The 24,979-nt window shown below is 51.8% G+C and overlaps 1 protein-coding gene across 2 annotated transcripts in view; it reads right to left on the reverse strand.

Moving 5' to 3' along the window:
* CELF5 (CUGBP Elav-like family member 5) overlaps positions 1-16,136 on the reverse strand; it is a 43,422-nt gene extending 27,286 nt beyond the window's left edge. For both annotated transcript variants that reach the window (XM_081092556.1, XM_081092557.1), the window contains exon 1: positions 15,786-16,136. In XM_081092556.1, the coding sequence (XP_080948682.1) occupies positions 15,786-16,044 (259 nt within the window). In that variant the 5' untranslated portion in view covers positions 16,045-16,136. The remainder of the gene's footprint in view (positions 1-15,785) is intronic.
* Between the last annotated feature and the right edge of the window lie 8,843 nt (positions 16,137-24,979).

The following is a 24,979-nucleotide window of genomic DNA, read 5'->3' on the forward strand; positions in this document are numbered from 1 at the left end:
TTCATAGCAGCATCATTCACAACAGTCAACAGGGAGAAACAACCCAAGTGTCCATGGGTGGGTGAGTGGACAAACAGTGTGGTCCATCCACACAGTGGAATATCACTCACTCTTTTAAAAGGGAAATGATGACACCTGCTATGACATGGATGGACCTTAAGGACATTTTGCTCAGTGAAGTCAGCCAGACACGAATGGGCAAATGTATAATTCTACCTGCAAGAAGTCCCCAGGGGGCCCAATCCACAGAGACAGACAGTAGACCTTGTCAGGGGCTGGGGAGGAGGATGAGGAGCTCATGTTGAGTGGGGACAGAGTTTCAGTGTGGAAAGATGAGAAGGTCCAAGAGGAGGATGGTGGTGATGGTTGTGCAGCAATGTGAATGCACGTAATGCCACCGCACTATACACTTAAAAATGGTTAAGATGGTGAATTTAACATTATGTGTATTTTACTACAGTAAAACACCTGGGGGGGGGGGGGGAGAAAAACAGGAGAAAATGGTAGATTTTATATTATGTGTATTTTACTACAATTAAAAATTAAAAAAGAGGACCCGCACCGAAGCCACCTTTTGCGGGGGGAGGGAGGGTGCAGTGGCAGTGGTTCAGCCCCGCCACTTCCCAAAGAGTGAGACAGGGAGGGGAAGAGAGGAGACCCGCTGCTGATGGGAGTCTGCAGCTGACACCAGGTGAAGAGACTCTCCGAGCTGTGGGCTGGCAAAGTGCGGTCAGGGCGTGGTGGGGAGAGGACCCAGCACGGGGATGAGGAGCAGCGGGCTCTGCCACCGACTCGCTTTGTGGTCTTGGATGGGGCACTGCCCGGTCTTTGCCTCAGTTTCCCCCAAAGAGCATGGTCCGAGAGCGCCTTGAGATGGACCCACCAAGGGGCAGCAAAGAGCAGAGCCAATCAGGAGAGGCCCTGGAGGTGTCCAAAGCCAGGGTGTGATTGGACTACGTCCCAGGTTGGGGCGGGGGTGCCAAGTGTTGAGAGTCACAGAACAAGAAACATTGAGACAGTGACAGACGAAGAGATGCAAAGAGAAAGAAACGCCCAGAGAAAGACCAAGAGATCAAAGGTACTTTGAAAGATGTTTGCAGAAGACGGGGTGGGGGTGGCAGGCAGGTGTCCGGACCCCTGGGATGGACCCCCGAGGTCTGGGCCCAGGGCTGGGCTTTGCCTAACTTCTGCGGGCCTTGTTTTCACTGCCTGTGAAATGAGACCATCCTTGGCTGCTCTGATGCTGTTGGACCCTGTGTCCCCCGGCCCCAGCGTCTCCCACTCATGGTCCCTGTCTCTCTGCCTCCCTTCACTCCCGACTTCCCGTGCAGGGCTCTTGGGAACAGCTCTGGGGAGCACACTTCCGCCCCAGGCAGGAGCTAATTAAAGCTGCGTCCTGCTGGGCGATGCTTACCACAGTGGCTGCTCCCACCAGCTGGGCTGGGTGGTGGGGAGGAGTGCCGCCCCACGCCTGAGAGGTCTCTTGGAACTCTGGGGAGGGGGGCACCAGGCAGAGCCGAAGACAGGCGCCAGCATTTAAAGAACATTTGTAAATGTAAAATGGTACAGCCGCTGTGGAGAATAGTCTGGCAGGTCCTCAAAAAAGTTAAACGTAGAATTACCATATGATCCAGCAATTCCACTCCTGGGTAGATACCCAAAAGAATTGAAAGCAGGGACTCAAAAGAGATATTTGTACACCCATGCTCACAGCAGCATTGTTCACAATAGCCAAAAGGTAGAGAAACGCCTAAATACCCATCAACAGATGAGTGGATAGACGAAATGTGGGATATACAGGTGTCCCCCCAAAATGTGTACACTCCTTAACAGCTGATAGCTCAGTGTTGAAAATGAAATGAATTTTAATAAGCACTGCCTTTATAATTATTCAAAGTATGTGTACACACTTTTGGGACACCCTATATGTACAACGAAGTATTATTCAGCCTTACAAAAGAAAGAAATTCTGAGCCGTGCTACAACGTGACGAACCCAGGGACCTTATGCTCAGTGACATAAGCCAGACACAAAAGGACAAATAGCGTATGATTTCATTTTATGAGGAGTCACATCAATAGAGACAGGAAGTAGATGGTGTGTGTGAGGGGCTGTGGGTGAGGATGAAGAGTTAGTGTTTAATGGGGATGAAGAGTTGGTATTAAATGCAGTTTTGCTGGGGATGGGGGACACAGGGTCCAAGAGTTTCAGTTTTGCCACATGAAAAGGGTTCTGGAGATGGGTGGTGGTGATGGTTGCACAACAACGTGAATGTGGGTAATGCCACTGAGATGTACACTGTAAAATGGCAAATTTTACCACAATAAAAAATTGTAATCAGTATATACTACAAACCTCCTCTCCCACAAAGGGCAGCATCTGTAAGTGTATAATTAAATAATTATAAAGCCATGTGATCATCTCACAGATCCAGAAATAGAACATGGAAGCCACCGGAAGCCCCATGTTCCGTCCACCCTACGACAATCTCTCATCCCCAAGAAGTGGCCACGACCCTGGCCCTTGTGGTAACCAGATCGTGCTTTCATCATGGCTTCCCACGCCTCGTGCGTCACTCATCACTGTAGCTGCGTGCTTCTCATGCTGAACTTACGTAAATGAAATCACAGTGTATGTCCGCTTTTGTGTCCGGTTCTTCCACTCAGCTGTGGATGCTGTGTGTCTCGGGGATCAATTCCTTTCTATTTCTGTGCAATATTTTATCCTATGAATATACTACAAATGGTTACCCATTATCCTGTGGGTGGGTGGCATTTAGGCTGTTCCCTGTTTGGGGCTACCATGAATAAAGCTGCCATGGAACATTCTCACATATATATTTTGATGCACAAAGGCATATCCAGGAATGGGATTGCTGGTTGTAAGGTTGGTATATGTTTAGCTTCAATCGATTATTTCAAACAGTTTTCCGACGTGGTTGCACCCACGTATACTCCCACCAATGGGGTCTGAGAATCTTATTGGTGCTTCTTTCTCACCAATTCGGTTTTCCCAGCCTTTTAAATGTTAGTGGTGGGTGTGCCATTACATTTCATTGAGATTTTAAGGTACATTCCTGAATTATTGAAGCTAGGCAACTTGTTTCTTTTTAGAAGTTCTTTATATATATTGTGTGTTTATCTGTTTTTGTTTCTGTGTGATGCAAACATCTCCCAATCCATGATCTAACTTTCTGTTATTTGTGTGTGTGTGTGTGTGTGTGTGTGTGTGTGTGTATGTTTCTATTCTCTGAATTTAATCCCCAAAGGTCTTCAGGGAGATGAGAGGTGATAAAATACCTAGCCCTGCCCTGGCTGGTGTTGCTAAGTTGTCAGAGCGTTGGCCTGCACACTGAGGGGTCATGGGTTCAATTCCTGGTTAAGAGCACGTACCCTGGTTGCAGGTTCGATCCCCAGCCATCATCAGGGCGTGTGTGGGAGGCAACCAACCGATATGTCTCTCTCACATCAATGTTTCTCTCTCTCTCTCTCTCCCTCTCTCTCTCTCTCTCTCTCTCTCTCTCTCTCTCTCTCTCCCCCCCCTTTCCTTCCTTCTCTTCCACCCTCTCTAAAAAGCAATGGGGGAAAATATCCTCAGTTGGGGATTAACAACAAAAAAGAATAACTAGCCCTAAAACCTGAGAGAAATTAGGCATGGCTGGCAAGAAATCAGGCTGCAGGCGATCCAAAATAGGGGCAGAACCCTTCCTCCTTGGGCCCTTTCTCGCCTGTGGAGCCCCACCTGCAGAACATGGAAGGGTAGGGAGGGACCCAGAGCAACCTTCCACACCAGTGGCCTCTGTGTCTGAATTTTGCTGCAGGAGGAAGAAATAACCCAATCGCGGTCGCTGTCCCTGGTGCTGAAATGATTCCCGGTTCTCGTTGCCCAATCTCTTCTGGGACTCTCAGGTTTTCTTCTCCGGTTGGTGAAAATGTGTGATGTTTACCCGTTTCCAGATTTATAGAGCCTTGGCATTCAGTTCCTGATAGGGCTGGATCGTCTCCCTAGCCCTCAATTCCTATGCTGCTGTCCTACCTTTTAGGACCTCAGAATGTGACCTTGTTCGGAAGTAGAGTCACTGCAGATGGAATTAGTTAAGATGAGGTCATACTGGATTAGAGTGAGTCCTAATACAACACAGCGTGGATCTTCACAAGAGGGAGGAAATCCTGACACGGAGGCGTGCACACAGGGAGAGGGCCGTGTGGACACAAAGGCGGGAACCGGGCGATGCATCCTCAAGCCAAGGGAAGCAGGACTGGCAGCAACACCGGAGGCTGGGCGCGGGCCTGGGCCAGATTCTCCCTTCAGTCTCAGAGGAACCAGCTCAACTGACACCTTGAGCTCAGACTTCCAACCGCCCTTGGAGGGGACACTCAGCCCACCCCATGCCCACACTGGGCGAGCTGCTCACTCTGATTCCAGCCCTGGCCACCCCCACACCACGCATCAGCCCCGTTGATGACGTTGATGACGTGGGAGCCTGGCTGGGTGTCAAGCAGCCCCTCCCCAAATTGACCGGACCCTGGGGGGTTAACTGGTGAGTGGGGCAGGTGGAGAGGGCAAGTCCACCTGCAAGAACTGACAGCCAGAATGCTTAGCACGTGACAATTCTATGGCTCCTTTTACACACACCTCCATTTTCAACGCTAGGACCAGGGCTGATCTTGGGAGGGTCAGCGCCCACAGATCTCTTGAGAACCAAGGGCAGAGTTGCACCAATGGGGGAATCTATGGGGGGCAAGAGATTTCCTCCATGTATGAAAGTTTCCCGCCCAGCCGGTGTGGGTCAGTGGTTGAGCATCGACCGATGGACCAGGAGGTCACGGTTTGATTCTAAGTCGGGCACATGACCAGGCTGTGGGCTCAATCCCCAGTAGGGGGTGTGCAGGAGGCAGCCAATCAATGATTCTTTCTCATCATTGATGTTTCTATCTCTCTCCCCCTCTCCCTTCCTCTCTGAAATCAACAAAAATATGTTTGAAAAATAGAATTTCCTAATACAGTGAGTAACTAGACGTGCCTCATCATGGATCTCTTTATAAGGAGAGGGCTCCCCGGCCCTGAAGGTAAGCAAGCAATGGCTCCACAAGGAGAAAACGTCTTTGCCAGGGAATCCTTAGGGTCCCTCCTCATGCCAAGATCCTCTGCTCTCTGCTCTGAGATCTGATCTTTGGTGATTTCGTGTTGAAATTGTAACAACAATAATAGTTGACTTCCACTGAGCACCAGGCATCTTATGGGGGCATGCCACCCATATCAATCCTTTGAATGCTCAGACTAGACAAAGATAATGGCACTATTGTTTCTATTATTATCTCCATCTTGCAGATGGGGAAACTGAGATGCCAGCCACTGAGTCATCTGCCCAATGTCACAGAGCAACAGGGGCCAGAGGTTTCTGAGTTTCAGAAAACCACCGCACACTGGGGACTACTTAAGTTGTTGAAGCTTGTTACACTGACGGAATGGCCTAAAAATGTTTTAAAATGAAAAGGATGGCTTTTCCTTCTTACTATTTATAATGCTTATTCTCATGCATAAGTCTGGGATTTCTGTCACTTCCTGGGGAGCTTGGTAACTCTGGGGACTGACCCTGGCTGGCCGCGTCCAGGCACACCCGTGCTCAGCCTCTCACTGACGGGCTTTGAACACCACCTTTCCTTGGTCCACACACCCTAATCATCTTTGGCTCATTTCTCCTCACCTGAGTCACCCCCTCCTCTGGTAAGCCTCACCACCCCAACCGATGTAGGGTGAGGCACCTCATGGGCTTCTCCTGTGCCTGTGTGTCCCCCATCTCTGCTCACTCATGCTGTAACTGCCTCGTTGTGTGTTACTGGCCCCCAAAGGGCTGTGGGCACCCTGAGGGTGGGGACAGGGTGTGTCCCAGTCACTGACATGTCCCCAGCACCCAGCACACAGAGTGTGCTCAGTAGAATTTGGCTACTGATAACGGCCTCCATCGTGGTCCAGCCCCATCATCTCCCACCTGGACAGGGCAGTTGCTTCTGCCCTGGTCCCCCAGCTTCTATCCTGGCCCCCAATCTGTACTCCCCACAGCAGCCACCAGAGGGTGATGGTGAGCACCCGAGTCAGGTTCTGTCCCCCTCTGCCCATAGCCCTCCAGGGCTCCCACCTCCTTCAGGGTGAAAGCCCAAGTCCTCCCTGAAGCCCACACGACCCTGCACACCCTGCCCCCATCCACTCCCTACCCTTGCCTCCTCCCTTGATTACTCTGCTCCAGCCACATAGGTCCTGCCCCATGACCTTTGCACATGCTGTTCTGAAATGTACTTCCCTAAAACCTTTTCATGGTTCACTCTCACTTCCTTCAGGTATTGGCTCAAATGTTACCCCCTTAGTGAACCCTTCTTTGAGCATCCTGTTTAAAATTACAGCCTTCAACCATCTCCCATCCTGTTGTTTTTCCCCCAGTGCCCTTATCACCATCTCACATGCCATACATTCTATTTGTTTTAGCTCTGTCTGCCCCACTGAACTGTAGCTTCCATTAGGAGTGGAGTTTTTATGTGTTTTGTTCAATGGAGGTCCTCAGGACCTAAATAGTGCCAGGCATGCAGTATGTGCTCAATAAATGCTTGTTGACTGACTGACTGAATTTATTTTGTTTCCAAACTGATCTGCTAATATCAAGACCACTTCCTTGAGGGCAGTGACCACATTGGATGCATTTTTATTCCTCCTTCCCCCCACCAGTCAATATTTTCTGAACACCTACTGTGTGCCAGCTTTGCTGGGGAAACAAATGCAGGAAAGACAACCTTGTTCACCTTCTCTTTGATCCCCAACATCTCCTTCTCTCCCCAGCCAGGACCCTAACCATAACTGATTGTGTGAACCCCTATTCCAAATCCCTTTGATCCCAAGCCCCTGTACACTGGTACCTCACATTCTTGGTCCTTAATTTCAGCTCTGTGATCTAGTGGCTAATCTAGGCCCGATGATTTTGGGCCAGCCACTTAACATCACTGAGCCCCACTTTCTCATTCATAAAATCGCAGTCATAATACTATATGTTAAGGATTATAGGAGATCTTCCCTTCTGCTTTGGGACCACTCTCCATCACCCGCCTGCCCCGGCCACCCTCTCCACCTCTTCCTTCCTCCTCGCAATCTGTGACCGTCACCCACATCACTGAGAGCAACGGGCTGATGGGCCCTCTCCCCTATTCACTGTCCCTCCCCACACGTATAAACGTACCCATTCCCGTCCAAGAGGGCAAGGCCTCAGGCTCAGGGATCACATTCCTGGACCCCTCCATTGGGTGCACCAGTTCTTGGCTGACCTTTTACCTCCCTGGCTGCTTTGCTGCCTCTCCTCTGCCCCCGCCTTCCATGTTGGGACTTTTCAGGGCTCTTCTGGGTCCCCTTCCCAGATCTCCTGCCCACGGCCACCTTAACTCCTCCCAGGGCTTTAGTCACCAGTGATTCACCCATCCTTGCACCCACCCACCCACCTGTCCGTCCACTTATCCATCCATCCATCCATCCATCCATCCATCCATCCATCCATCCATCGATTTATCCACCTATCCATCCACCTGTCCATCTACTTATCCATCCATCCATCCATCCATCCATCCATCCATCCATCCATCGATTTATCCACCTATCCATCCACCTGTCCATCTACTTATCCATCCATCCATCCATCCATCCATCCACCCATCCATCGATTTATCCACCTATCCATCCACCTGTCCATCTACTTATCCATCCATCCATCCATCCATCCATCCATCCATCCATCCATCCATCGATTTATCCACCTATCCATCCACCTGCCCATCTGCCCATCCATCTATCCACTATCCATCCACCCAAGAGCAGTGACTTATCCGTCTCTCCCCTTAGCACTGCTGACACTAGGGATGGGTCACCCTCTGTGGGGGCTGCCCTGGGCACTGTGGGGTGCTGAGCAGCATGCCTCGTCCCACCCACTCAATGCCAGGAGCACTGCCAGTCGTGACAATCACAGATGTCTCCAGACATTACCCAGTGACCCCTGGCAGCAGGGTCACCCTGGGTAACACCCACTTCACAAGAATCCTCTCTCTTCCTCATCTCCTACCCTCCCCAACCAAGAGCTGATAATTTGACATCTTAAATATGTCTCCAGCCATCCCCTCCTCTCCAAGCCCACAGCCCAGGCCCAGCTTGGCCTCATCCTCTCCCACCTGGACCACGGCTTGGCCACCTCTCTGACCTTTGGCCTCCCATCCCGCTCCCATCCTTCCTCCACACAACCCACCAACGGGATATCCCTGCACTCAGCTGTGAGCTATGTCCCTCCCCGGCTCTAAGCCCGCCAGAGCTCCCCAGAACTCTCAGGTCAGGGCCATGATTGCCAGCCTTTCCCGACCTAATCACTGCTGTCTTCCGACCTCTTCTCTCAGTATTTCCCTGCCCTCCCCTTAAATTCAACCCTCTTGTAATTTCCTAGACACACGTGCAGCCCCCTTCATGCCTCCAGGTACCTGATTCTGGAGTTCTAAACCCTCCCAAATACACAGTCATGTTCTAGGACTCTCTGTGCCTTTTCCCCCCATCTAGTAAATGGAAGGCCCAGAGCCCACATTCTCCAGATTCTGGAAAATGATCTCCCTAAGGGACCCCTGCTCACAGCCCTCCAGGGCTCCCCCCTCACCTCCTCCCGAGGTCCACACGGCTCTGCCGGACCTGCCCCCATCACTTCTCTGCCCTCTCCTCCTCCCTCTCTCTCCCTTGCTCCTTCTGCCCCAGCTACACGGCCTCCTCGCCGTTCTTGCAACAAGTCAAACTCATTCTGAGCTCAAGGCCTGTGCACATGCTGTGTCCTCCCCCTGGAAGACCTTTCCCTCAGCTTTAGAATAACAGTTTTCTCACCTATCATTCAGATCTTATCCCAAATGTCACCTCCTCAGAGAGACCATCTTTGGCCACCCAAGGTAAGCTGTCACCCCCTAACACACATCTGGTTTTCTTCCTTCAGAGCAGCTCATTCCTATCTCAATCTTACTTATGTGTTTACTGGTTTACTGTCAGTCCCGCCTCCCTGCTGGACTTCTTGGTGTCCCCAGAGCTTTGCTCAGTGCCTGGCACGTCATAGAGACTTGATAAACAGTTGTTGACTATCTGACTGCCTAACTATGTATTGACAGAAACAATATGCAAAGCATTACTCAGTAATTACGTCAATCACATTATATAAGTGAATTCTAATTTTTATAACGACTCTCTAAGATAGCTATCAATAGTCTTTCTCTTTTACAGATGAAGAAGCTAAGAAAAGATGAGGTGACCTGTCAGAAATAAAAGCAGAGCCAGGAATGGAAATCAAGTCTGTTGGCCTGCAAAGCTGATGGCCATCCCACCCACCAGGTGAGGAGGAAGGTGGCAAATGTTGGGGAGGTGTCCATCTTCCATCCTTCAATGCACCCACCCATCTACTCATTCAGCCACCCACTCTCCTGTCCATTCATCCACCCATCATCCACCCATCTTCCCATCTATCTATCCATCTTCCATCCATCCATCCATCCACCCATCATCCACCCATCTTTCCATCCACACTCCATTCATCTATCCACCATCATCCATCTTTCCATCCATCTATCCATTCCTCCATCCACCTATCTATTCTTTTATCCATCCATCTATATATTCATCCAGCCGTTCACCCACCCACCCACCCACCCATCCATCAATCTATTAATTATTCTACCCATCTACCCACTCTTTCATCCACCAATACACTCATACATACATGGAGTCATTGTCATCCAACCATCCATTCATGCCTACATTCACCTACTCACTTTTCCATCTATCTGTTAGCCAGTCCACCCTTCCACATCCCATATTTCCCCGCACTCTCATCTCCACATGCTCTCATTCATCCACAAGCTCCACTTCAAAATGGCAAACAAGACGCAGCCCCTGTCCTCAGAGAGCTTATGCCTCAGTAATGATCACTCCAGACCAACAAGACTATTGCTATGTCAGTGTCTCCCAGATCCAGCAGCCCCTCCCTCTGGCCTTGGTTACCTTCATTCCCACAACAGCCAGCCTCTTGGAAGGCATTCTTCTGAAGTGGGCCAGGCTCAGGCTGGCAGGTGTGGTGCTTGGCTATTTTGCTGTGTGACTTGGGGCTGGGTGTTGGCCCTCTTTGAGCCCGAATCCCTCACCTGACCCATGTGGTAACCTGGTTCTCTAAGAACCCCTGCAACCTGAACACATTTTGTTCCTTTACATCCCTCTCTTCCCACACTGTGGGCCTCACCAACCGGGAAGCTTCCACCTTATCCACGCAGGTGTGTAGGAAGTGGGCATATTCTGAATAAGGCTGGGAGGCTGGAAAGAGGCTGGTGGTGGCAATGGAGGGTAATAAGACATAAAGCCCCCTTTCCATGCAGGTCTAACTGAGGTCCTCCTCTGCTCTCAATTCTTTCATGGCTCCCAAGTGCTCTCAGGAGAGAATCCAAGCTCAGTTTAGCATCAAGGGCTCTTCAGGGTCCAGCCCATGCTGATTCTCTGCTCATCTCCTGTGTCTCACTTAACTCCTCCTCAACTTCAGCTGTGCCCCTTCACACCTCCAGGACTTTGCAAACCCAGTTCCTCCTGCCCATATCCATAAGGACGAAGACATCCATCTAGCTGACCTGTTTCACACCCATCACAGGGCCCAGAACGCAGTAAGTGCTTCTGTTAGCAAATAAGGGAAATGCTTTCACCCCCTGACAAGCTCCTATTCAACCTTCAAGGCCACAGTTCTGATGCCTACCTTCCATGCGGCAGGATTTCCCGCATCCCTCCCTCTGGCCCAGCCCTGACCACTGTGGCTGAAGGTGCCAGTGTCTGCTTCTATCTTTCCATCGGAGGACCCTCTCTTGCCCAGTATAAAGCAAGTCCCCAAAAGGCTTTCAAGACGTGTTGGCTGAAGGAATAAATAAATGCGTGTGGTCCCACTGTGTGTTCATTACGGCCAGGTTCTCATCTGCCAATATTAGGGGTGAAAGAGAGAGACAGGAGCCTATTTCAGAGATAACTCCCGGGTCCAACTCCAATGCCAGAACTTCTCAGAAGAGGCCTGCTAACTGAGCCCCACATCAGAAGGGGCTCTGGGGCTCCGAAGACGCTTTGCTCCTTTCCCACCAGGGCAACAGCTCCATCCTCCCCGCACCCGAAGCTACCAGAGTTAGGGCTCCTCTGGGCCTTCGCACATGCTGTTCTCTCCACCAGGAACACCTTTCCCCTCACCAGGTCCTTCTCACACTTCCGGTCTCAGCTTAGTCACATGATACGCCCAATGCCACTGACCAAGCACGAACTCTGTGCTAAAAACTTTATCTGCCATCCCCATCCTCACCTTCCCCACCCCCCGCTGAGATGGGAGGCTCCTCCGGCCTCTCGATTCTATAGATGACAAAACCGGGGCTGGAGAGACAAAGATGCCTGCCCAAGCCCCCCTAGCTGGGAAGATGCAGAGAAGCCAGCTCACCTTCATGTTAAGCTCTTACCTGCTCTCCCACAATGACCGCCTCCTCCAGGAAGCCCTCCTGCCCTCCACACATGCGAGGGCAGAGCCTCCTCTAGGTTGTCCCTGCCAGTGTGTGTTTCTGCCATCATAGCCTTGACATCAACGCTGTGTTCTCCCACCTGCTGGTTCTGAACCTAGGAGGGTCTGTGGGGTGTCTGTTTTGTCCAACATTGTGTACCAGGCCTGGCGCACAGCAATGCTCAATAGATAGTCCTATGGGTAGTAATGGGTTCACGGATTGCTTACTCTCATAGAGATCCTGTGTGTGTGCGTGCAATTCCAGCTGTGCTCAAATACGGGCGCACAGTAGGTGCTCAATCAATGTCCTCTGCCTGAAGGAGGGCAGGAAAGATGTCACAGTCACTTGTAAGGCCCCAGGGGCCGCATAAAAGCCTGTTAAATCAATGAAGAGTGGGCAGCTGGGGAAACAGAGGCACGGAGCCCCCCGCCTGCCTCAAAGCCACACGGCCAGTCCCAGTGGCTTCTGCTCAGCCCCCGCCCCCAGCCACTGCGCCCTCCGATGCCACAGGGAAAGGGCTCCTCCCTCAGTCCCCCACCCCGGGCAGTGCCTGCCAGCAGCCCAGCCCGTTGTCTCCCTGGGGCTGGCACGTCACACTCGGAATCTCACGCCTCTGAGCTCAGCGTGCTCCAGCCTCCCCTCCTGCCACCAAGCAGAGCAGCTGGTGCTCCCATGGAAACCACAGGCCCCCCTATACCCCCACACCACACCGGCCCCCCTCACAACCTCCATTTTAAGATAAATATTGTCATTAACATGCAAATGCACATGTGATTACCATAAATGGGGGGCCACAAGGCAGCGGCCAGCGAACCCTATCGCCAGGATGGGCATTAATATTCCGCCCTGATTAGGGAAGAGGGACACCTCAGGGCTCCTACAGGCACCCAGCCCCCTTGGAGCAGGGTCCTGGCGGGGGGTGGGGGGAGAGGGGCTGTCCCCCATCAGGGGGCTGGAAGGGGCTGATGACTGTATACTGGCCACTGGGAGCCCCAGTCTGGGCCTCAGTTCCTGGCCTGAGCTCCTGGCTGGGCTGGGGACACCGGGGAGGTCCCGTTCCTCTGGATGAGGCACCGATCTGGGGGATGGGGTAGGAAGCAGCCTTGTGACCTCCTGATCCCCCTTCTCCATCTCTCTTTCTGATTCCCACCCTCTCTCTGCCTCTCCCTGTGTGTGGGTGGGGGGTGGCACGCTCTCTCTCTCCCTCTCTCTCTCTCCACTTCTCTTTAAAAAAAAACAAAAAACCCAGTCTGCCCTCTTTCTAAGGACCCCTCACTTCTTGTCCTCTCCCCCAAGCCCTGTCCAATCCCCAAAGCCCAGAGGATCTGCTGAACCCCCTGCCTTTCTCTAGGTTCCAGCAAGACCCCCCACTGTACAGGCCCTTAGGAATGGAAGGCCCCCACAGGCAGGCCCCACCACTGGCTGTGGCTGTCAGATGTCACAGCCACCTCCCCCATGCCATCCGGGAGCCTCATCCTCATCTTGGAGGAACCTGTCACCCCTTCATCACACGCATGTACTTCTGCTTCCCCTGGCCCGGGAGGGGGAAGGTGCGTGACAGTGGGGAGGGCAGCTCTGGTTGGTCCCTGGGACCCAGAAGTTGGCCCTGTGAGCCTCAGTTTCCTTTTTATATGAAGTCTGGTGGTGCTCACAGCCCCCCTCAGTGGCGAGCCCTTTGGGGAGAGATCAAACAGGCCCCTGAATGTGAAAAGTAAGGATGAGATGGATGGTCATGAGGATAATGACAATGCTGGGGGCGGGGGCACGGTGACCACAATGGATGTTCTGGCTTAACGTCATTCTGGCCCCTGCAGCTGACCTGGTGCCCAGCCTCATGGGAGTCTCCCAGCATCGAGCGGCCCAGACGGCTGGGCAGGAGGGAGGTTTCTCTCCACCACTGGGCCCAGACCCCTCACCCTGGCCACACTCCTTCTTGGCCACATGGAGGAGTTAGAGGTTAGTTGGTTCCCCAGAAATGACACCAGAGAAGTGTTCTCTGGGAGGTACCCGAACTTCCCCTCCCCCCACATCCCGTTCATCATTCCACTTCCCTTTGCTTGTGGCCCAGAGAGGGGAAGCCACTGGCCAGAGGTCACACAGGCCTCCATCCCAGCTGCTGGCACTCGAGACACCCCTACCTCCAGGTAAGGTCCCTCCAGGCCCAGGACCAGGTGGGACCAGGAGGGGGATCTATCCTTGACCTGAGGGTACAGGGTGAGGGCAGACAGGAGGGAAAGCCCCCCACCCCCTTGTTACCCTCAGGCCCTACGTCCAGGGCTCAGACTGGCCCAGGGCCCCTGTGAAGAGGAGGATGAGGACTGAGCATCATGGCTACCCTGCTTCCTAATTTAAGCCTCCAAGGAAAGATGGGAAATGGGAAAGACCCCGAACACCCCCCAATCCCAACATTCTCCAGCCAGAAAAAACACCCCCGCATCCATGGGCCCTGCTTTGGTAACAGTGGGGAAACTGAGGCTCTGGCCCAGGTGAACCTGGGCTGCAGCTCCACCCCTCACCTCTTCTCGCTTTGGGGGAGGATTTCCAGGGGAGAAATAAAAATGAGGAGGGGGCACCTCTGCAACCCATTTGCTTCCCTGTCCCAGAGCTCGCCAGCAGCTTTCCAGCCCAACATTTGGGGGGCCACATGGACACCCCCTGATTCCCATCAGAATCTTTCTAGAAATGGGCTCTTCAGACATACCAGAAAATGACCAAAGCCATGGAGTCCAGAGGGGGTGGAGTGTGGACAGAGCCCTCTATAGAGCCGTGGATTCCTGAGCTGGATTCATGGGTAAAAGTGAGCCCCCTGTCCTCCTAGGCCACCTGGAGGAGTTAGATTTCCCAGCCCCCCCTTCTTTTTGTGATGATAGGATTCGATAAAAGGCTAAGGGGGGGAGTCTTTCCTTCCTAGGGTATCAGCTGAGGTCTAGCTGAAGTGACAGGCCTGGGCTCCATCCTACCAGGCTCACATTCATTCATTCATTCATTCATTCAACAAACATTATTCACGATAACCATGCTGACATACGGAGGGGAGGATGGAGATAAATGATTCTGAAATAGGTCATGGGCTCTGGTCCACCCTAAGGTCCCTCCAGGGTCTTGCCATGAGTGTTCAGTGCAAAGCCTTTGCCATCCCCAACCCCAGCCCCCAACAGCCAACAGAAGAGCTGTCAACGCCACCCCAATTCAGACTGTGCTTATGATCCGAGTCAAGGCTGGGGCACGGTCCCTGGGCACCTGCGCCCAGCGTGCCATCGGAGAGAGAATCAGGTAGGAGGGAGGCAGGCAGTCCTCCCCCCAACCTGCCTCCCGCTGGTTTGCAGGCCGCCCACACCTCCCCTGTCCACCCCAGGATCTGGGCTCTGCCAGATGGACAGCCCAGACGCATCATCGTTGGCCTCAGACCTCAACACATTGCTAACGGGATCGGCTAGTTTTAACTTGAGCCAAAGGTGGAGGCATGGAGGGGGAGGGCAGAGAAATGGAGGGGGGATGCTGATCCAAACAGAGAGGGTGGGCAGGGGGGAGGGTGAACGGTAGCATTTGAGCCACCGGAGGCTGGTGCTCCCCCCTCAGCCTGGCTCAGCTCCCTGCGCCCCCCAACCCCCCTCTGGCTTTCTTTGTAGTTACCGATTAGCCCGGGGTCCTGGGCATCCGTATGTCCCGGAGGCCAGCTGGACCTGCCCCACCGGCCTGGCTTTGTGAAAATGACCAAAGCAATGGAGTCCAGAGGCGCAAAGTTCCCCGACGGGGCCTGGGGAGGCCGAGGGAACGGGGGGAGCAGGGAGGGTGGTGGTATTCAGGCAGGTCCCCCAGCAAAGGGGCAGGAAAGAGTGGGTGAGGGAGGGAGGAAGGGTGGGGGTTAGGGGGAATGGGAGGGGAGAGAGAGAGATGCTTGGGGGGTGGAGAATGGGAGGTAAAGGGAGATGGGAGAGTAGAGAAAGGGAGAGAGAGAGAGAGAGAGAGAGAGAGAGAGAGAGAGAGAGAGGATGCCGGAAGGTGGAGAGGGAGGGAGAGGGGGTGGAGGAGGGGAGGGGGCCAGATCGGATCTGTCAGCTGCACCCCCAGAGGGAGGAGGAGAGGGTGGGTGGAAGGGGGAGAAATGATGCCGTGGCAGAGGCAAGTAGAGGGAGGTGGTTAGGAGAGGAGGGCTGGGGGAGAGAAGATGCCGGAAGGTGGGGTGGAGAGAAGGGAGGGGAGGGAGGGGGCCAGGGCGCCCACCTTTGTGCATGCCCGTGTAAGGGTCTTTGAGCACCGTGAGCTCATAAATGCGGCCGAACTGCTCGAATAGCGGCTTGAGGTCCTTCTCGTCCAGGTTGCGTGGGATCTGGCCCACGAAGAGCTTGATGGCGTCCAGGTCCTTCATGCCGTCGGGCTGCCCGCCGGGGGGCTCGGGCCCGCTGCTGCCCACCGGCGAGGGCCGCGGCTGCAGGAGCTGCTGCTGCTGCCGGCGCGCCTCGCTCTCCGTGAGGCGGGCCATGACGGGCGAAGGCGGGCGGCGGGCGCGGGACCGAGCCGGCGGCGGCGGGCGGCGGGCGGACTCACAGCTACAACGACGGACGCCGCCTCCCGCCTCCCTCCCGCCCGGTCCCCGCGCCCTCCTCCCTCCTCCGCGCCCGCTCGCTCCAGCATCAGGACCACAAAAGGGCGCCTCCGCAGCGGCCCCTGGAGGCCAGCGCGCGCATAGCCATCCCGCGCCTTCTGCACTCATCCCTCACTCCACATCCCGAGAACCGAGTCCAGTCCAGGTTGGGTAATTGAGGCCAACGGGCCGCAAACCCCGCCTTCTGGGTGGGTGACGGTGGGGCTCCCGGCAGGGCACACCTGACTTCCAGGTGTCACTGGCTCCTTCATCTGAGAACAACAGGAAACATCACTAAAAGTAGAGCCGGCTTTTACTTAGCTGGGCTGCTCTTGCCACTTTTAAGACCACAACTCATCAATAACAACAAGAAAGAACACGTCTGATCATACAGGCACTGCGCTCAGCACTTTTACGTCGATAACTTACTGAATAGAAATAGGAATCGTGTTTGTTACATCAACAACCAGAAGTAACATTTTTGTCACACTTGCAGTGTTCAAAATATTTCAAAAGATATTGATGCATTTGGGCCAAGAACTCTATGGACATCATGTTTAAAACTCTCCAAAAATGTCCTAAGATTAAGACTAAGTCCTCTGTGCAGCCCCCAATGTCCCACACACCCGGCCCCACTCCCCTCCCTCCCCTCACCTCCTCCCTCTCTCCCCCTTGCTCACTTGCTCCAGCCACAGGGGCCTCCTGGCCTTTCTTCCAACACACCAGGCACCCACCTGCCCCAGGGACTCTGCAGGAGCTGTGCCCTCTGCCTAGGATACCCTTCCCCCAAATGGTGCATGGCCTACTCCTTCAATCCCTCAACACTTTCTCTATCCATTCTATCTAAAATTGTTCAGCCACCATCACCTCATTTCTCAGGCTTCCTTCCCCCGCCCCTAATATTTATAACCCTTTAATGTAATTTAATTGTAATATGTTGTATATTTACATGTTACTGATAAAGTGCATAGTTCTTTCCAGGCACCTGACTCTGTGCTAAGTTCTTGACATGCACAAACTCATTTAATCCACACAACAAATCCTGGGAGTGGTTACAAGTAAATAAACAAGATACTTTTACACTATGAAAAAATACAATGAAAGAAACAGCTAAATGAGCGGAGGGAAGCCTTTAGGAGGCAAATTCAGGGAAGGCAGATGACAGAGCTTGGCTTTGAGCTGAGATAAGACTGGGGCAGCAAGTGCAAGGGCCCTGGGGCAGGAAGCATTCTGACAGGCTTGAGGAACTTCGAGGAGACTGTAACAGGGAAAGTGCCAGACTGAGCAAGGGTGTGTGTGTTGGGGCGTGGGGGCAGTCTACCAATTCTGAATTTAATTTTTAATTGTGTTTGTTTTAAAACAAAGTCAGGATCACTAACAATCCAGTGCTGAGCCAAAGGAAAATTCAGTAATACTGATTCTATTCAAAATGTTGACATTATATTCATCATGAATTTGGGGAACATTAATTTTAGTTTTAAAAAAATACTGCATTAGCCCGGCCAGCATGGCTCCGTAGTTGAGCGTTGACCTATGAACCAGGAGGTCATAGTTCAATTCCCTATCAGGGCACATGCTTGAATTGTGGGCTCAATCCCCAATGGGGGAGCATGCGGGAGGCAGCCAATCAATGATTCTCTCTCATCATTGATGTTTCTATCTTTCCCTCTCCTTTCCTCTCTGAAATCAATAAAAATATCTTTTTAAAAAACTGCATTGAAATATTCTTTATCTTGCCCTGGACTGTTTGCTCAGTGGTTAGAGTGTCAGCCTGGGGTCAGAAGGGGCTCGGGTTTGATCCCTGGCCCTGGGCACATGTGGAAGACAACCAATTGATGTGTCTCTTTCATCTCTCTCTCTCTCTCTCTCTCTCTCTCTCTCTCTCTCTCCCTTCTACTCTAAAAATCAATGAAAAAAATACACTCGGGTGAAGATTTTAAAAATAATAATATATATAAATAAAATAAAATAGCCTTTACTGTGACGACTACGTTTTTTGGTGCCCCCTTAAACTTTGCTCCCAGGTGAGCCCACCCTGGTCCCTGCCCATTCCTCACAGCAACCATTAAAAGGCAAATACCGTTCTTATACCCATCTTACAGAGAGGCAAACTGAGCCCCAAGTCACTTTTGCAAGGTTACGCAGTCAGAGTGCTGGGATTTGGACCTGGCCAGCCTGACCCCGGAGCCCACACACTTCCCGCCATCCCACACTGTCTTTCCCACATTCTTGGTTTCCTTACTTGCCAAGTGAGACTAAAGAGTGAATACGATGAAGCCCTTGGCGTGGATTTGGTGAACTCATAGGTGAGGCTTAGCATAGCACCTAGGACATCCTTAGTGCTCAATCAATGGCTGTTGTCATGACTGTTACAGGCAGCCACCTGCCCGTCCCCAGGCGGGAGCAGCGTGTCAGGGTTAGGTGAGGAGCAGGGCCACTCCTGGTCCCTGGTTCTCAGCTTGCAGCCCCAGGCTGGGCTGGTGGAGCTGGGCCAAGACAGGTTCAGTCTCCATGGAGACCCAATCAGGATGCTCGAAGCCCTGTGAGCCTCTGATGTGCTGGAGAGTCATTTAAAAGAATAAAAATAGCCCGGCCAGTGTGGCTCAGTGGTTGAACATCAACCGATGAACCAGGAGGACATGATTCGATTCCCGGTTGGACGTGCCCAGGTTGTGGGCTCTATCCCCAGTGTGGGGTGTGCAGGAGGCAGCCAATCAATGATTCTCTCTCATTATTGATGTTTCTCCCTCTCTCTCTCCCTTCCTCTAGAATTAAAAAAAAACACAAACAACCACACATATCTTTTTTTAAAAAAGAATGAAAATTATAACCCACCAGCCCTCCTGTGAAGAAAGATGAATTTCCCACACTCTCTCTGGACATGCAAAACAAACGAGGGTAAGGGGCAGGGAGGGTCCCAGTCTAGCTTGCGTGTGACCTCCAGGAATGTAAATTCAGCATTCCGCCTCCTGAGTGATGCTCATCTCTGGAGTTTACGCCCTGACCGGCTGACACGACTCAGCTGTATCAGGGAATAGGTCAAGGCAGAGAAAACTCCCGGGGCTGTCTGCTTGGAACCCAGGAGGCCGATTTGCTGACTTATTAGCCAGAGGAAACCTGGTCGGCTGGGCATCATCGCAGGAGGCCCGTGGTGTGGGCGGCTGTTACTGGAGCAGTAGCAGCGAGGCTGGGGCAGAGCCTGGGGTGGGAGCCAGGGGCTGGGAGGCTTCCCGGGAGTCGCTTGGCTCCCTGAGCCTGTTTCCTCACTCACCTGCCCCAGAGCCTTTGCACGTCCTCAGGGTTCATCTTCCAAAGAGCTTCTCAAAATGCTCACACGAACATAAATCCATCTTAAAGGGAAACTGGACATTCAGGTCATGTTCTCTGTGGGGGAGCCACCTGCTGGGGGGTAAGCCGCATCCCGGGCTCCAGCCACTTGTGCCAGGAGCTCCCCCAGACATCGCCCAGGTCCCCCGTGGGGCAGGACCTCCGGGAAGAACTGCTGGGGAGCGCAGCTAAAGCTGCAGGGTCCACACTGCACTTCTCACACGTGCGTGTCCTCCTGGGCATCCTGCTAAGAACGCAGAGCCCGATCCAGCAGGTCTGAGGGGGGCCTGGGCCTGCATTTCCTGACAAGCCTTCAGGCGACAGGCGGCAAAGGTCTGGGAAGATGTCCGCCATGTTCCCGTTCCGGCTTTTCACAGCGAGATTCTTATTTCAGAGGTCGTGCGTGTGAAAGGGGTGAGCCCCTCGGGGAGGGACAAGAAATGGCTTCTGATCTTTTCCAGGTCCCTCCAACCCCCACCCCAGGGGCTGAGGTGTAGGGTCAGCAATGGGGTCAGGGTATTGGGCAGGGGCAGGGGGCCCAGCCTGGAGCTGCCCTGTGCCAGGACCTCTGCTCTTTGGTGGTCTCCGCACAGCTGGCCTGAGTGTCTTCCTGACCCCGCAACCCTGATGCCCTCTGACCCTGCCCCTCTGTGTCCCAAGTCCCTCAATGCCCAGACTACATTCTAGAACATTCCCAGAAGTGAAGCGCCCCATCTACCAAGGCTCATGATGTGTCCCCTGGGAACCGCCCCGCGGTCCCTACCCACCCCAGATGCCTCCTGCCTTCACACACCTACAGCCACAAAGCAGACAGACCTATGGCTGCCACACCGCCATCCACACCGCCGCCCTCCCCTGGGAGGGAGCTGCTCTTTCATCCTGCAGGATTGAACCCCAATCTGCCCGAATTCTCCCAGGTCCCTGGCCCCACCATTTGGTTTCACGGATGGGAAAGGGTTCCTCATTGGGTCAACCCCTGTTGTTCCCTCTCTCAGCAACGGGGTGGGGTTGTGTGAGGTCTAAGATACAGCCTGGGGGCGAGGGGGAGCGAGGGAGGGTGGGGGAGAGGCGTCAGGATCTGGTTGTGCCCCACCCTCAGGGGTTGTGGCCCCGTCTCCCCCATCCGTCCTTCAATGTGGCTCCACTCCTCTGGCCACAGCCCATGGGACCTGGAGTGGACACCTGTCCTGAGGGCCAATGAGTTATTTCCCTGGAGACACGAGGAGTGGATGCCTCACCATCCTGGGAGGTGAGTGTGCACCACATGGAACTTGGGTGTGTTTTTTCCAACGTGGAGATGAGAAAGAGGAGCAAATCCTCATTTCTGAATGAACCATCCCCAGTGTGTTCCTATAACTTGCAATCAAAACTGCATGGGTTCGTATATGGTAGGATTCTATTTATGTGCAATGTCCAGAACAGGCAAATCCACAGAGACAGGAAGTGGGTCAGTGGTTGCTGGGGGGCTGGGGGTAATTGCTGATGGGAATGAGACTTCTTTTTGAAGTTATGGAATGTTCTGGAACTAGATAGAAGTCACGAAACCACTGAATGATATATCTAAAAGGGTTAATTTCATGGTATGTGAATATATCCCAAATTTTTTTTTTAAACTGTGTTTGAATGCCAACTCTGCCTCCTTTTTGCCACAAGACTTCTAGCAAGATAGGTCACCTGTCTGTCTCTTTCATCCTCTGTAAATTGGAAGTAAAAGCAGGTATGCAATTCAGACAAGGGATAGAATGAGAGAAATCCCCACGTGGCAACCATCAGTGTGATCACAGCTTCACAGGAATCACCAGTGGCTTTGAAAACTAGAGGGTGACGTTTGAGGAGTGACAGGCTATTTGCACCGCCTAAAAGTACCTCCCCACACCCAGCCGGCGTGGCTCTGTGGTTGAGCATTGACCTGTAAACCAGGAGATCATGGTTCAATTCCTGGTCAGGGCACATGCAGGAAGCAGCCAATGGATTATTCTCTTATTACTGATATCAGTAAAATATATACTTTTAAAAAGAAAGTATCTCCCCATAACGTGCTTATTGGAGAAAGATAGTGACTCCAATGGACAGAGCCAACGGATACCCCATTATCCACGAAACTAGGGCTCACACCCTAGGAATGCCCTGCCGAGTACACACCACCCGCTTTTACTTCCTTCTATATGCCCACCCTCCTCTCCTGTAAAATGCATAGGTTGAACCCGATCGTATGGAAACACCAGGAAACCCAAAGTGAGGGGCATCCTACAACAGCCTGGCCAGGACTCCTAACAAGGTCATGAGACACGAAGACGGGGAACCATTCCAGGGTAAAGGTGGCTAGAAAGACAAGACCCCCGGGTGCAGTGCGTGATCTGGAATGTTCTTTATTGTGAAGGATGCTGTTGGGGACAGAGGCCAACATGTGAATAAACTGTGTAATTTGTTAAACACTATTGTATGGTGTCAGTTTTCTGATCTGGGTGATTGTTCTGTGCGGAGGGAGGTGACTGCCTTGGATTGTAGGAAAAACACTTTGGCATATTGAGGAGTGAAGGGGTGGAGAGAGACAGAGACCCAGAAAGAGACAGAAAAAAAAGAACAAAATAAAACTGATAAAAAGTTAACATTTGCAGGATATATGAAGGGTTTAGGAAGTTCTTTTTACTATTTCTATAAATCTGAAATTATAATAATAAAAGCATAATATTCTAATTAGACTGGACAGCCAAACGACCTTCCGGATGTCATTCCAGACGTCCTTCTGGACAAAGTCGTGGCAGCGGGGGCCGAGGCAGAGGTAGTTAGGGGCGATTAGGCAGGCGGGTGAATGGTTAGGGGTGATCAGGCAGGCAAGTGGTTAGGAGCCAGTGGTCCCGGATTGCAAGAGTGATCCCAGGGGGTCCCGGATTGGGAGAGGGTGCAGGCCGGGCTGAGGGCCCCCTCTCACCTCCCCTGACAAATTTCGTGCATCGGGCCTCTAGTGTCAAAATAAAAAGGCAGAAAATGAAATGTTGGGAAACATACCCAATTTCTCCCTTTAAAGCCATCAAGTAAGTTGGCCCTTGGCCCAGCAGCCCCACTGCCAGGCTGCAGGCTGGCAGCTGTCTTGGACCCCAGCTGCAAGCATCACTATTGCTTTCTCTTCCCTGGGTCTGAGGCCTCCAGGTGCCGGACATGGATCAAGGATTCCCTTGCAATTTTGGCCAATGGTGAAGCTTGTGCAGCCCCTCAGAACCACATTTCTCCCGGTGTTCCACCCATGCTCCTGTTCAATCTGCTCTGGTTCTTTCGTAGGCCAAAAGGGGGGTTAAAATCATAGTAACTCTCGGAACTGAGATTGAAATGTCAAAGAAGCCAAGAGTGTGTGTCCATTGCAAAAAAGATCAGCAGAGGGTGTGGAATTTTCCTGTGAAGAGTTGGGTGGTACGCGTTTGGGGTTTGGCCATCTTCACAATCTCTGCTGCAACTGATCAGTTCTTCCCTTGCAGTGTGAAAGCAGCAACAGACAATACACACCCGAGGGGCTGTGTGCCAATAAAACTTTACTTCCAACAGGCAGAGAGCCAGACTAGGCCACAGGTGACAGTCTGCTAACCGTTGGTTAAGCACACTCCCTCTTTGTGTGCCAAGGGACACCGATAAAGGTTTAAGGTGGTGGAAAGTTAGGTACAAGCAGCGTGCCCATCAGCAGAGGGTTGGGTGGATAGTGCAAGGTCCCTTCTGAAGATGGACTACTGTGCAGCAGTGAAAGGGTTGGTGTATGTGCAAGCGAAACATATAAAAGCAAGAGCTGGGCCCACTCGGAGCCCGTGCTGCCAGGCGGAAGTCCTGCGTGCCACACACGTGACTTATGATGGTCGAGGCCTTGGAATAAAAGGTGCTATTTCCTCCCCTCAGGTTGGCCTCTCTCCCTGGCTATGATCATGGATTGGGAGACTCGATATTGGTGTGTTAGTCACCCAGGAAACAGAACCCATAGGATGTGTATTTATAGAAAGAGGTTGTGGGGACTGCAAAGTCTGAAATCCACAGGGCAAGCCCGCAGGCTGAAAATTCCAGCAAGAGTCCATGTTGCAGTCAGAAGGCAATCTGAGGCAGAATTCCTTCCTCCTCGTGGGACCTCAAGTCTTTTCAACTGACTGGATGAGGCCCACCCACGTCATGGAGGGGGATGTTATTCAAAGTCAACTGTTTTACATGTTAATCACATCTAAAAATGCCTTCAAAGCAACATCTAGACTGACATTTGACCAAACAGCTGGGCACCATAGCCTAGTCAAGTTGACACAGAAAATTAACCATCACAATTGGTACCTTGTCAGTTCATTTCAAACTGATCTGTAGATTCCTTGTAATCCCAATGAAAATCCAAGACTTTAAAAAAAAATCCAAGGCTTTTTTTAAAAACAACAACACACAACTGACATGCTGATTCCAAAATTCATATGGAAGTGCAAAGACCTAGAATAGTCAAAACAACTTTGAAAAAGATCAAAGTTGAAGGATTCACACTACCTAATTTCAAGACTTACTCAGAAAGCCATGGTGATCAAAACATTGGGTTCTGCCTGGCCAATGTGGCTCAGTTGTTTGGGCATCATCCTGTGCACCAGGAGGTTGCTGGTTTGATTCCCAGTCAGGGGCACATGCCCGGGTTTCTGGCTCAATCCCCAGTAGGGTGCATGCAGGAGGGCCTCTCACATCAATGTCTCTTCCTCTCTCTCTAAAAATCAAGAAATTATTTTTAAAAAATGTGTGGTATTAGTGAAAGGTTAGATACATAGATCAATGGAATAGAATGTAGTCCAGAAATTGATTCAGACACATTGATTAATTGATTTTCAAAAAAGGTGCAGCCCTGACTGGTTTGGCTCAGTGGATGGAGCGTTGGCTTGCGGACTCAAGAGTCCCAGGTTTGATTCCGGTCAAGGGCACGTGCCTTGGTTGCAGGCACATCCCCAGTGGGGAGTGTGCAGGAGGCAGCTGATCGATGTTTCTGACTCTCTATCCCTCTCCCTTCCTCTGTGGAAAATCAATAAAATACGTATTTTTTTTAAAAGGTGTAAAGGCAATTCAGAGGAGAAAGGCTAGTATTTTTCAACAAATGGTGCTGGAACAACTGGATCTCATATGTAAAAATCTAAACTTGTTCCATATTTTGCAACATATTTTTTTAAATAGCACAAAATGGATCATAGATTGAAATGTAAAACTTAAAACTATTACACTTTTAGAAGGAAACAGAAAGAAATCTTTGTGACCTTGGGTTAGAGAACAATTTCTTAAGCATGACACCAGAAGCATAATTCATAACAGAACAAACTGATATATTGGACTTGATAAAAATTAAGAACTTTTGCTCTTTGAAAGAAACTTAAGTCAATGCAAAGACAAGCCAGAGACTGGGAGAAAATATTTACAAAGATATAGCTGAAAAAGGACTTGTACCCAGTATACTAGTATATAAAAAATTCTCAAAACTCAATAAAACCCATAAAAAATGGGCAAAAGCTTTCAACAG

Source organism: Myotis nattereri, assembly GCF_964212035.1.
Source record: "Myotis nattereri genome assembly, chromosome: 5".
Lineage (NCBI taxonomy): Eukaryota > Metazoa > Chordata > Mammalia > Chiroptera > Vespertilionidae > Myotis > Myotis nattereri.